The sequence below is a fragment of the Anolis carolinensis genome, chromosome 1 (genome assembly GCF_035594765.1).
Source record: "Anolis carolinensis isolate JA03-04 chromosome 1, rAnoCar3.1.pri, whole genome shotgun sequence".
Classification (NCBI taxonomy): Eukaryota; Metazoa; Chordata; class Lepidosauria; order Squamata; family Dactyloidae; genus Anolis; species Anolis carolinensis.
Window position 1 is genome coordinate 121,094,767 of NC_085841.1, and position 14,668 is coordinate 121,109,434.

Below are 14,668 nucleotides of genomic sequence, written 5' to 3' on the forward strand. Positions count from 1 at the left end.
AAGCCAAGCCTATAATCATTTTTGATTTCTGTTGCCTGCTGGCATCTGAAGAGGCCCTAAAATTGATTAGAAAGACTTGTTGAAGCCACAACTAAGACATTTCTTAATAGCCCTCTTCCAGTCGTTGCTCACTATCCAACTATCTCAAGCATGCTTGTATAGCATTAATGGTGCTTGAACAGGCTGAATTACACCCACAGTTCTTTTAGTTCTCTGAAAATAATCTCAATTTGTTTCCACAATGGTTTTATTATGATTATTTAAGGTGTTTCACCAATGTTTTACATATGCTTAACTAAAGAGCTGTGTACATGACAGTGCCTCACAAAGGCTTTCAAAGTATTACATAATATTAATCTTCTGGAAAGTAATATGACATGATACATTCCATATCTTTATCTTCTTGCTTCCTAAATGTTATTACCTTCAGTACAAAAATAAGCAGAAATTATTTTTAATAATATAAAATTAAATTCAAATTGTCACTAAAGAAGAAATTTGTGGAACAAGCTTTAAATTCAACACTCATGTTTAGCAGCACACAATTCTTATTTTAAAGTACAGATTATACAGAGCATGGTTTCTGCGGGTGGTAATTACATATACTTTGACAACTATCCTATTAATAGGATTTATCATGTTTTTGATCAGCATACCATTGGTGCAACAAATTAGAAGACAAGAATGGCAATAAAAGACAATAAAAGACAACTGCTAGTGTAAAACAACAGACTTACTCAGAAGATGGGCACCTATTCTGGTTGGAACCCTGTCACTGATATATGGATGTGTAAGTCACACTATTCATGCAGGGCAAATTATGTACCGTGGTGTAACAATTGTATTGTGCTGAGCATGGAAGAAGCAAAGTTGCACATACAGCAATGTTGTATATTGCAGTTTCATACGGCAATGTGTATTGTATACTGTGATCCAGATTTGTGCAGTGCCATCCAGTCATCAACATTTGTGCTATACTGCATAGGTGTTGCATAATGTCATGGCACATCTGAATATGTAGATATTTACACAGTTCTGGGGAAATGTTGCAGCCTATCTCTACCCCAAGCAAGATTATACACCTATCCTCTTTGCCTTTCTGAGGTTAGGGGGATCTCAGATTGCATCGCTAAAGGGTATTTTTGAAGACTATTTTCATAGCTATCTACCTTCTACAACTCATAGAAATATAGATGTCTGGCTCAAAAGCGACCCAAAATTGTGCTCCCAGAGATCCCAAAACAAACAAACAAAATGGCAGTTGTTATTTTCTATTATACCATGCTAGTACTTTCCTTAGAAGGCCAGAAAACATGACTTTTGGTGCTGTTTCTTTCTAATAATTATCTACAAGACACAATTGAAAGTACTGACTAAGCTCTTGCCTTTTGCCTCTCCGTGGAAATAAGAGGGGTGGCCCTTTTGGGAGGTAAGAGTTAAGGCATAGTACTTATATTGACCCATGGATAAGTTGACTCACGATTTTTGAGCCAATTCTTTGACTCACATAGAATTTGAGAAATTTTAGTCAAAGAATCGGCTCAAAAAACGTGGTTCAACTTATCCACGTGTTAATGTAAGTACTACTCTTACCTTCCAAAAGGACCATCTACCTTATCTTCACAGAGAGGCAAAAGGCAAGAGCTTAGTCTGTCCAAGGAAAATCTAATGGAAGGACCAATCTTTTCTACATTCTCTGCTCTGCAGCTACTTCAGGTCTTATTTGAATGCCTAAGCAGGGTCAACTTATCCATACATTATATCATTATATCAAATCCATAGTTTTGTCACCAGTTTATAGGTCAATTTATACATAGGCATAATAGTTTTGATAATAAATGTAGATGCCATCAGGTTACACATCAAGTACTGTAACAAATTTGTTCACATAGCCTTTCACAGGCTGATATAACTCCTTAATTTGGGGACTACAGCTAAGAGAAAATGGGGCATTCCAGGAAGTTTTCTTTTATAGTGCAGGAAAATCTAAAAACATGAAATGAACAATAAAAGCTCAAATGCTTGAATGTATATTTTGAAAAGCTCTATTTGGGAATGTTATGAAGTTCTCGACAAAAAGTCTCTCATATCCAGCATGCACTTTCCCTTCCAGAGAAGCCATAATGAAAAAATAATTAGTCACCTTTTGGAGACACTCACCTTGCCCTTTTGATTTATGGCTTCAATAGTTAAGCTGTCAGGTCCAATATCAACAATGGTTCCCATCTGAAACCCATCAGTTGGGTGTGGAGCCCAAACCGGCTTCCCGTCCTCCATTTTGAGGAGTTATTTCCTGCAGAGAGAAGAAAGGTAAATTTGTTACACCAAAACATGTAACTACAGATATTTCACTGTGTAATTCCAAAGACTCCATTGAACAGTGTCTCAATGGTAGCAGATATTCCTTTAAATTAGAGTAAGTGCAAGAACAGTCTAGTTCAAGACAAAGAGCAAGAAACGCAGTATTTATACACTCACTTGCCCTACCATGTGCATGGAAAATAAATCCAATACAACTACCATAGCAAAGGTACTTCTAGCACAAATATGGGCAAGCTTTTGCGCTTGGTGTGTCAAAATTCACCAAAAAACCTAGCATGACTTGGGTGGTGTGTCACTTCGAGAAAAAAAAAACATAATTTTGCAATATGTATAGTTTAAATAACAAAAATGTATAATTGTAATATATAACTGTATTTAATAAATCAAAAACTATTTACTACCCTTATTTCCATGTACAACAATCTATGGTACCTCTTGCAGTTTCCACGCTGATTTCTCTCTATTCTAGTTTCAATGTAGTCATGAATAATGAATAATATAATAGTAATAATATGATAATATACTACAATTATAATAGAATGATATAACATATATATAGATATAGATATAGATATAGATAGATATAATTCCCATGGAGTAAACAACATAACCACTGGACCAAATCACACCAAATTTGGCCACAAAAGACATAGTCATCCAATCAATCTGCAGGCGGCAACGTGTCAGTGCTGACACGCGTGTAATAGGTTGGCCATCACTGTTCTAGCATCACACTGGATATGGGCAAAAGATTTGGAAGAAAGATTTCTGTATTAAGCATTTCTAGGCCCTTATCTTCAAACTGCTTCCTTATTGGACATTTTTGATGAAAATAACTGAAGCATGATTAATATTTCACACTATACAATGTTTCATTATGTATAAAAATATGGAATAACACGGCTTAACATTAATAATGCATTTACATTTAGAACCCTATTATTCATTCATAGCCATGCTGTTAATTTTAAAGCTTTTTGCAGTAAAGTTCCACTCGTAATTAAATATACAAGATGTATATCGGTCAGCCTCACATCAATACCAGGCAAGATTCTGGAAAAGATCATTAAGGAAGTGGTCTGCAAACACTTAGAAACAAATGCGGTCATTGCTAATAGTCAACACGGATTTACCAAAAACAAGTCATGCCAGACTAATCTGATCTCTTTTTTCGATAGAGTTACGAGTTGGGTCGATACAGGGAATGCCGTGGATGTAGCGTACCTGGATTTCAGTAAGGCCTTCGACAAAGTCCCCCACGACCTTCTGGCAAACAAACTAGTAAAATGTGGGCTAGACAAAACTACGGTTAGGTGGATCTGTAATTGGCTAAGCGAACGAACCCAAAGGGTGCTCACCAATGCGTCGTCTTCATCATGGAAAGAAGTGACAAGTGGAGTGCCGCAGGGCTCCGTCCTGGGCCCGGTTCTGTTCAACATCTTTATTAACGACTTAGACGAAGGGTTAGAAGGCACGATCATCAAGTTTGCAGATGACACCAAACTCGGAGGGATAGCTAACACTCCAGAAGACAGGAGCAGAATTCAAAACGATCTTGACAGACTAGAGAGATGGGCCGAAACTAACAAAATGAAGTTCAACAGGGACAAATGCAAGATACTTCACTTCGGCAGAAAAAATGGAAATCAAAGATACAGAATGGGGGACGCCTGGCTTGACAGCAGTGTGTGCGAAAAAGATCTTGGAGTCCTCGTGGACAACAAGTTAAACATGAGCCTACAATGTGATGCGGCAGCTAAAAAAGCCAATGGGATTTTGGCCTGCATCAATAGGGGAATAACGTCTAGATCCAGGGAAGTCATGCTCCCCCTCTATTCTGCCTTGGTCAGACCACACCTGGAATACTGTGTCCAGTTTTGGGCACCGCAGATGAAGGGAGATGCTGACAAGCTGGAAAGCGTCCAGAGGAGGGCAACTAAAATGTTTAAGGGTCTGGAGAACAAGCCCTATGAGGAGAGGCTTAAAGAGCTGGGCATGTTTAGCCTGCAGAAGAGAAGGCTGAGAGGAGACATGATAGCCATGTACAAATATGTGAGGGGAAGTCATAGGGAGGAGGGAGCAAGCTTATTTTCTGCTGCCCTGCAGACTAGGACACGGAACAATGGCTTCAAACTACAGGAAAGGAGATTCCACCTGAACATCAGGAAGAACTTCCTCACTGTGAGGGCTGTTCGGCAGTGGAACTCTCTCCCCCGGGCCGTGGTGGAGGCTCCTTCTTTGGAGGCTTTTAAGCAGAGGCTGGATGGCCATCTGTCGGGGGTGCTTTGAATGCGATTTCCTGCTTCTTAGTGGGGGGTTGGACTAGATGGCCCTTGAGGTCTCTTCCAACTCTACTATTCTATGATTCTATGATTCTATGATTCTAAGACTCTTCTATTAATAATTATATGTAATTGTATGTTACTGTACAGCCTTGCAACATTTCTTAGGGAAAATCTAGACAACGTAACCCACCCACCTCGATTAATACTTTTTCTCTTCCATTCCTAATGTGTCAGCATTTGTTTATTCTCCCCCTCCTCCTTTTTATGTCCTGCTTTTCTCCCAATGTATTAAAATAGAATTTATGGTATTAAAATCATTTAAATACACACTTAAACATCCTGTTTACAACAATTTAAGGTACTGGCTTGATTTTTGAAAAATAAACTTTGTTTTAAACCCTATTAGTGTAAAAACAGTTTTGCCTGCCAATGGAAGAAACGGAAAAAAGAGCCATCCTTGCCTTTCATGGAAGGGAGTTCTAGAGCAGTGGGTCCCAACCATTTTCAACTCACAACCCCATTTTATAGATGCACCGTGGTCACGATACATTAAATACAGGTGACCTGAGATCATAATATATTTAAAATTATAGCTGTTGATGGTGCTACAGTGATAACTATGGTGCCTGGACCTCACAGCACTGCTTGGCTAGTGGTTGATTTCTCTTGGATGACTGCTTGGCCGACCAAAGAAGGGAAATAATGTAATGTGCTGGATGTCAGATTCCTGGAAGAGGGGTCATTCCATTTGTGTCGACATATGATTATATTTTGCATAATTTGCTGGTAAAAACATTGACACCTGCAAGAAGCACGGCTAGGCACTCAGAATGTATGTATCTAAGAATCAACCAGTCACAAGCCAAGCAGCGCCCACATTCCATTGAGCCAGTCACCGAACTGCGCATGAATCTGGACCTCACAACAAGCTAACATGACAAACAAAAGATTGTTACTGGTTTACACAAACAATTCCGTGTGCAGGACACAATGCCATGATTTTTTGTTTTTATTTTCCCTTTTAAAAAAATTTCATAGCTCACCACAGAAAGCCCTTTGCAACCAACCAATTGTTTTAGAATTAGGGGCAGTGAATAAAAAGGTCCTACTTTGCATCCATATCTACTGTGTCTGTGACAGGTATATGTTACTGTAACAATAAAAATTACATACATTTCAGTCTGTTTAGACATCCTCTTCACAAGTTCGAACAAGTGCTTAAGAGCCTCAGAAGACTAGGTTAGGAGGAACTGACCCCTTCCCCAAAAATGATCTGGAAAAATTGGGCACTGAGATTGATGTGTAGTTGAGCCTTTCCTATAAATTACTGATCAGAATGTACTACATTATGAGGCACTAAAATATTAGGACAGCTGTTAGAATTGAATCCTTCTAGAACTAATAAAGACTCGCTGCAAACTTTCCCAGGCACATTTATCTGTGAATTGATAACCAACTCTGCAATAACGAGTCCAAACACTTGAAATTGGATTAAATAAGGATCACTTTATTTGTCATAGCAACTATTTCAGATTTAACCCATTAAAATGTGAAAAAGGGGGAGCAACCTGGTGCAGCTCTTAGCTGGGGTATGTGTCTATCTGTGACATCCTCTCTAATCTTCACTTGGGTGAAATCACTTGACCCTGAGGACAATCCAATCTTATGGGTTGCTCATTCCAGCGAGTCTTGTTTTGGAAGATAGACTTAGGGATGGCCCCCACCAAGTTCCAGAATTCAAAATGGGAGAGGAAACCTCCTATCAGCCCCAAGGGAAGGCTCCTTCCCAAATCCAGGCCCCCAGAACCCAAAGATGATGTTCCAGAGTTCAGACCTTCACCCAAATGACACCAAGATGTACAGCCACTTCTGCTATTCTTTCCCAAAACCTTCCCCAAAACACAAAACCTATGTGAGGGCAGCCAGACTTATATAGCCTCTGGTCCCACCCTTGAGACATTGCTAGTCTCAGTGCACATGCACCAGGCCAATATAACTGGCTTCTCTTCCTCGTCTGCATTGCCTATAGTTGTGTCATCTTGGGTTTGAATAAGCTACACTAAACAAATGGTGTAGTGGATGTGAGAGTTTTCATATTTAAGGAACTCTGTGTAATAATAGATTAAAATACATACAAGTAGGCAAAATTAATTAGCAATATGCCTATCAATGTTTAGCCTGCCACTTTAAAAATAGTTTCAGGATTCTTGCAGGTGTGGTTTCCTTCATAAGAAATTGGCATCTTTTCACCCACTGGGTATGTTTGGACAGCAACTTCCATCCCCCTTCATGATTAACAATGGTGGTTATAGATGTTAGACATTGTGGCCCAAAACAATCCAGAGAGAAGTGGGGAGAGATAGGTTAGACAAAGTGAGCACTTGAAAACTGGTATTTTGTAAAAATTTGAGTTTACAGTAGACATTGCCTAGGCCAGTGATTTTCAACCTGTGGGTCTCCAGATGTTTTCAGCCTTCAACTCCCAGAAATCCTAACAGCTGGTAAACTGGCTGGGATTTCTGGAAGCTGTAGGCCAAAAACATCTGGGGACCCCAAATTGAGAACTACTGGCCTAGACATTTGTTTGTGTAGATCTTGCAGATATGATTATTCATACATTTGATTACGATGTTATACCTAGGAATTTCTAGGTTCTCCAGAAATTCACCAAAAGACAGTCACCCCGGAGTACCTAGAGTTTTCCAAGTAAAACTTTTATTTGCTTTGAGGCTGTTTCCATGGCAGAGCAGGTGACTCTTACAAGGTCAATTTTTTTAATATAATACCACATGTTCTTTATGGACAATGAAGCCAACCTTTAGTGTTTCCCCTTAGCTTACTAAGTGGAAATTAAATGTGAGTTTTTAATCAGAACCTTTTCCTAAAACCTTTTGACAGTCAGATGTCAATAAAAGAAACATCCATGTTAATGTTTATGAGTTAAGTATGAGAAGCAAAGGGGAAAATGCCTGCACAATTTGAAGCTGTGTCTTAAGGCCTGAGTTCATTTGATATTAATTATTGAAAAGTTGGCAGTGAAGGCAAGAATAGGTGGACACCACTGCTGAGAAAATGAGAACTGGTGAACTACACTTGATATTGGGTATTGCTTTACAATCTATCAGTTGCAGATCTATTCAGCAGGAATGGGAATAAAACCAACTTTTTCAATCCACTGACCTGAAAGGCCAGAATCCAATCCTTTACACATGCAAAAAAAAGAGGTTTGCACTTCTCAATGGGAGCTGGGAACAGGCATAAGGGAAGAAGTGAGGTGCTGAAAGAATTGTCCGCTCTTTACCTGGAGGCTACCAAATTTAAATAGTTTTGCATATACTTTGACATACAAAAATCCATATTCTTTTTGGACAAATCATAACATGGGATAGCAGAACTCTGCACAGCATACACCATTTCATTCTTGCCCACAAGAATGAAATCTACAAAGGTTAACATCCCCACTAAGAGGCCAAAAATTACACATGTCAAACCTACATGCTAAATTCTATTTTTATGAATCCTAAGGCCATTCTATGCATGTGTGGGTCAGATAAACTGCAAAACAGCAAGGGCCTCTGACTTTCTTTCTACTCACATTTAAGAAAAGACCTCCACATGTCTACTTCCACTTTTGATTCCACCCCAGTTTCCCATAAAGTACAATTTCAGTTTTGGAATCCGTCATTGATTCAAACACAAGCATGTAATGAACAGTGTATTGGTTTGAGATATACTCATGTATTGCATATCTCAGCTAAGTTTAGGAGAAGAGACAGCATATGTTCAAAATGTTTGCATATAAAATAAAAACAGAAAAGTTGATTCTCCTCCAGAGAGGAGGAGGAAGGACACCAACCCGAGACTCATCATGGCTCATTCTAATCGGATACCAGGGCTGGAAAACCTCTAGATCAGCAGTTCTCAACCTGTGGGTCCCTAGGTGTTTTGGCCTGCAATTCCCAGAAATCCCAGTCAATTTACCAGCTATTAGGATTTCTGGGAGTTGAAGGCCAAAACATCTGGGACCCACAGGTTGAGAACCACTGCTCTAGATCTTGTTCAACTTCAATCCCCACAAGTCCCAGCAATCGCAGGCAATGGAAATTGATAATGGAACTTGGAATCCTGGTACATTGTCCACCACTGAACCAAACTAAGCCACACAATGGAGTGACTTTAAGACAAAAATATATCCCACATTTAATCAAAAACAGAGCTCTGTATGTGGTAAGTGAATGACCACAGAGAAAGATTTCCACAAAGCTCTTGTTACTCGTTTACTAACATGCAGATAACAGCTTTAAAATGGGTGGGTGAGATTCTATTAAAATACAGTATAAATCACCACATTTAGGTTCAAACTACGAGAACTCTACCATTCAAATGTATGTAAAACATGTATAGAAAATACAATCAGCCTGCGGGATTCACTGGAATTGGGCACAGGATCCCCGCAAAAGTGGGGGGAAAGCAAATTAAAAACCATGGTTTTTCTTACTTCAGAGAAACCTGTCTTTGAATCTTTAGGTCCTCCAGTGTGATTCTGTGATCAACTTCCAGCCCCACCGGAGTACCAACAGATTTCTTGAGACAGCATATTAATCCCATTTGCAAAGGTAGAGGGTTGATGGCAGTGATGAATTTTATGAAACTGCATATCATAATGTATCTGTTAAAGACCAGACAACATCAAATCCCTCTTTCTGAGGTAGAGATACAGGGATGGATAAAAGCTCTGAGTGCATAAATGGCTTTATTAATTATGAAGTCTGGTATAAGTGAAGCAGCGAGAGAATGCTACTTTTGCTGTAAAAACAGAAATATGTAGGAAATAAAATTTCTGCATGTGAATACTTGGTTTAAAAAAATTGGCCATCAAGAATGTGAAGTCAAATTTGGCTTATGTTAACTGGGGAGGCCTCCGCAACATTCCACAAAGTTCACAACAGCAGATTATCCAGGTCATGTGTGCTGAGTAACATAAAGCAAATCCTTCTGAACAACATCTGTATTCAGTCAGAATTGGCTGGTGGCCACATTTGTTTCTTTATTTAGAACTGTACATGTCTGACCTAAGCCACAAAAAAACATGCATAACAAAATGTTTTGAAATTAGCCTTTATTTCAGATTCCAGATGTTATCAGAACACCAGACACATGGTAGTGAGCTGCAAGGTCAAGATGCATACTGGTTCCTTGAAACTCTAACTGGGCTTAAGGTTTTGCAAAACAACCAAACTTGCAACCTTATGTATGATTATAGCTCTCTGAAATACATGACCTTAAGAACCCATAACTTTCTCTAACCTCTCATTTATTTTGAACATTCTGGCAGATCAGTGTTCATGTCAGACAACTACAAATAAAAAAAAACCTCTGAAGTACATGGCCAAATGTTTCTGTAGGTTGCACTAAGTAACACCCTGAAATTAACACGTATGATCTCCTAACCAGGCCTACAATAACAGGTCAGTTGTCTAAGGAAATGGTTCTTTAGTTAAATTCCAGTTCTACAAAGACAGCTGTCCACTTCTTGAATTCATGTGTTTGCTCAAGAGAAAGCTTTTTCACAGAAGAAACAAGCCATTTCTTTTTCTGTCACTACATCTGCATTCACCAGTTGAATCATCAGCTTCTAAATCAAACCAAGGTGTCTACATTGGTTTCTTTAGTCTTGATTTAACCTAACCACAAAAGAAGATATGGTTGCTGTGTTTTTTGGAAAGTGGCCCCATTCGGACACTGGATTAAACTCAAAAAGGCTGCAAATGGATAAAGGAACCTAAAAGCAGGATAGATTCTTATACTCAGTTAAAGCCCCCCTACATTTATTTTTCCTGTTTTTCCATAGTATTGCCAGGATTGCCAAGTGCTGAACATTTAAAGGTGGTGCAAAGAAACAAATTATTATGAAGATATATTGTTACTTTCTATTGGTCACAACATCTAACAATATCTGTGGAAACATTTCACCACAGATCATTTTAGATGGACTCATCTAAAGGCATTTGATTAACTCTCAATTAAATTTTGATTAGCCAACATGTGCAAGTATTTCAATTGCTCCAAAGGTCGTAATGTAGTCTACACAAATCTAGAAGACACCTATTTAGTCTATCACACCCATAATCTCCCAGCCACCAAATCTATTACCCTGGGAGTTATTGTGTGTGAGAATTTTTAAATGTTTTCTTTGTTTTATACCAATGTTTTTAATACAGAAAAAAACAAGAGAGGCATAAGAAAGAAAGAAAAACATATTTTTACTAAATTTATTTATTTTTACTAAATAAGAAAACATACACCATGATTTTTTTGGATATTCTTTCATTTTTAAAAACATTTTAAAGCCATAGATAGTGGAATCTGTGGACACAGAATCCATGGATACAGAGGGCTGATAGGAATCTATTGGCGCTGCAGCTCATCTGGGATGATTTTCTACTTTACAGATGGAACAGTTCACATTTCCATTCATTTTCAAAGACATCTTTTCAAGCAGTCAATCAAACGTCTCCTTTATATATGATTCAACCATGCATAGTTTCATTCTTTATTTGAAAATGTGCCATGATTTCTAATAGGTTGTCATGGACGGTCAGACTGAATGGCCTGAAATGCCTGAAGTCAAATTCTGCTGTCTTGTGACATATATTTCTATCAAACGTTTATTAAAACAGTTCAGAACACTGCTATAATTTTGCCTGCCTTATCAAACACTCTAAATTAAGTGAACCGTAATATAATGGATATTGAGAGGTGGTTTTTTTCCTTCAAAGATATAAGCAGCATTGTTTTAAAATTATATTAAAAATACTAAAAAGCATTAGCGCATATTGCATTAAATCATTTATAAATCCCTTAGGTTACAGCCCTTAAATTATGGTTCCTGAAATCACATGAACTTGTACTAGACTGTTCACTCATATTACATTGCATTCATTTCATACACTGCCTTAGGATTTCTATGAAAATGAATATGAGATACATTGTAACAATATAAATATATGATGTTGAACAATTTATTTTAAACCATATAACTTTATTTTTAAAGATAAACTAGTAGTGAGTATTTGACCATTAAGCATGCAAACCTAAAATAGTTTCTTCCAAATTACTTTTGCTGCTTTGTCCTATAAATTTAGGTTTTCCTCAATGTATTTCACAGCAGAAGAGGTGATGGGTCACACTTCTACTAAATTTCCCATACAGCTAAATGCATTCTTCAGTTCAATGAAATAGAGTAGCACATTTGCTTCAGTGAAATATGGGCAGCATTTCCTCTGTGTATGCTTGCCCATCCTTTTCTAATCTTACAAACAGCAATCCCATGACATCAAGGATATTCATTCAAACAGAAATCTTGGCAAATATAACTGCAGGAATTGCCTTTGGCATCCAAACATCCATGATGCAACTTTAAAACAATGCTCTTCTAAATCTAATAAACTGCCTTTAGAGGGTTTTTGTTTACCACCAAAGCTTATTAGATACTATCACATCTTCTAATTCAGGCAGAATCTAAGATCCTTTCCACAACTGTCATGTAATTAGTCCCATTGCTAGAAATTCTACTACAACAAATCTCTGTCAGCCTAGTCTGCACAGATCAGCTACTCCGCTGATAAACCAAAAATGTAGCTCAATTTGGTGTCTCAACAAACAAACCACTATTTCTTACCTATGGTGGCTCTTAAAATCACTTAATTGATACTAAGGCTTGATCTCAAACAAGTCCATTATTCACTTCTAATTTTATTTTCATCCCCTTAGGTTGTGCCTTACCTATATGATACAATAAGACAACATGTGAGGTGGAGAGAGAAATGTGTCACCTCAATGAAAGCCCACATGACATTGATTCCAAAGAAGATATAAATCTTAGCTGATGGACAGAAAAAAAACGAGTAACTAGAACCTAATTCACACTCATAAATTATTTCCAATATAGTTATCAAATTCAAGTGTATTGTGGCAGACAACTTGTCAACCAAAATAAAAACACTTTTCAAAGCAACAATGAACTAAGGAGCTTCACCAATTTAACAGCCCAGCTATGAATCATATTCTGAACTAAGTAAGTGGTAGTTTCACCACATTCCTGCAGATGGTTTCTTGCTTTATTAAATGTGTTAATATAAGCACAAAGCAGAACTCCATCAAACTGAAAGGTTGCTAGGCTTGAACCAAGTCAATGACAGATAAAAGAGGGAGGAAATATTTATGAGGGCACAGAGGTTTTTTGTGTGTGTGTCAGGAGCGAATTGAGAAACTGCAAGTCGCTTCTGGTGTGAGATAATTGGCCGTCTGAAAGGATGCTGCCCAGTTGTTTTGATGTTTTTACCATCCTTGTGGGAGGCTTCTCTAATGTCCCCACATGGAACTGGAACTGATAGAGGGAGCTCATCTGCACTCTCACCAGGTTGGATTCGATCTGGCAGCCTTCAGGACAGCAACCTGACCTTCAAGTCAGTAGTCCTGCAGGCACAAGGATTTAACCCACTATGCCGCCAGGGACTCCAGGGCATAGAGTGAGAAATAGGAAGGAAAAAACAGAAAGCACTAACTGAACTGACTGTGAGCTAACACCTAAAAATGGACTGTACACCTTTTAGCAGTTTTATCTCTCAAGTACGGCTTTATTCTGAAATAAACAAGATCAAGAGTTTAGCCTGTATGAATTGCAGACATCTAAGAAGTCTGAGTAGTCTACCTAAAGGCAACTGATAACATAGATAGACATTAAGCATGATGATATCAATAATCTCAAGAATAACTACTGACACCTGGGAGCAGATGATGTAGAATGTTATATGTCATGCCAATTATGTCACTCAATTTATTAACTAGTCTAACTTTTAAGATGAGGATCAATAATACATGGTCTTCCAAATGATGTTAGATGGCAATTCTCACCTGTCTTGCCCAACTTAGACATTGGTAAAGGCTGATGGAAGTTGAAGCCCCACAACACTTGGAGGTCATATGTTCCCAATCTATGACCAAACAATCACAGTTATTTGACCTTGTTCAATGTCCTAGGATGTGGGAAAACCCAGTGTCAGTAGCCAGCACAATCAGGTAAATGTTGGGTCTCCTTCTAGCATATGATGGCAAACAACTCAAGGATTGTCATAGCAAAAAGGGGACAGACTTGTTCTCTGCTGGTCCAGAGGGTTGGATTGGGTCTAATGAATTCAAATCACAGGAAAGTAGATTTTGATTGAAGATTAGAAAGAACTTCTTGATAGAAAGTGTGATTCAGCAATGGAACCAATTGCCTAGAAAGCTGGTAGGGACTACTTGTCAAAAGAAAAAGAGCAAACAGCTCCCTGCTGAGGATGCTTCAGCTGGAGATTCGGCAGGGAGTTGGACTAGATAGAACCTGGACCTGGCTTCTATTCTTGATGGATTGTTTCGGATGATGGAATCCTGTTCAAACCCTTGTCTTGTGCCATACATGAAAGCACTGGAACAGATTATTTGGATATCTGATGTTCAGTGCAATCCGTGGGGCATGAGAGAAGCCTCCCAAAGGATGGTAAAAACATCAAACATCTGGGCGTCCCCTGGGCAACTGCCAATTCTCTCACACTAGAAGTGACTTGCAGTTTCTCAATTCGCTCCTGACATGGAAAAAAATGCCATCAGTATGCTCATGACATCCAACTCGATTTTTGTTTCATCCAAAAAAGTTGCTTCAGTTATGAACCACTGTTTGATGTCAGTAATGGACTGGATGAGAATAAAGAAAACTGGACTTTAATCCAGGCAAGACAAAGCTGTTTCTGTCAGCTTGAAATGAACATTGCAAAGAACACGGCCTCTCTGAAAAGCCACAGAAGCCTATCTGGATTTTGAGATTATTATTATTATTATTATTATTATTATTATTATTATTATTATTTTATTCTCTATCTCCCTGCAGGGACTCAGGGCGGTTTACAAATGCAAAAGAGTATACATACAAAAACATCAAATATCAAAAACACACAAATGAAAAATTAAAAAATACAATTAAAATCAAACAATTAATAAGACAAAGTTAAAGCACATCAATA

At 38.2% G+C, this 14,668-nt stretch overlaps 1 protein-coding gene across 7 annotated transcripts in view; it reads right to left on the minus strand.

Moving 5' to 3' along the window:
- The window catches only part of myo6 (myosin VI), a 159,187-nt gene that overhangs the window by 102,896 nt on the left and 41,623 nt on the right, over window positions 1–14,668 (minus strand). For all 7 annotated transcript variants that reach the window (XR_010006448.1, XM_008122048.3, XM_008122043.3 and 4 more), the window contains exon 2: window positions 2,161–2,293. Coding sequence is in view for 6 of the 7 variants with exons in the window: in XM_008122048.3 (XP_008120255.1) it covers window positions 2,161–2,277 (117 nt within the window). In the remaining variant the exon portion in view is untranslated. The remainder of the gene's footprint in view (window positions 1–2,160; window positions 2,294–14,668) is intronic.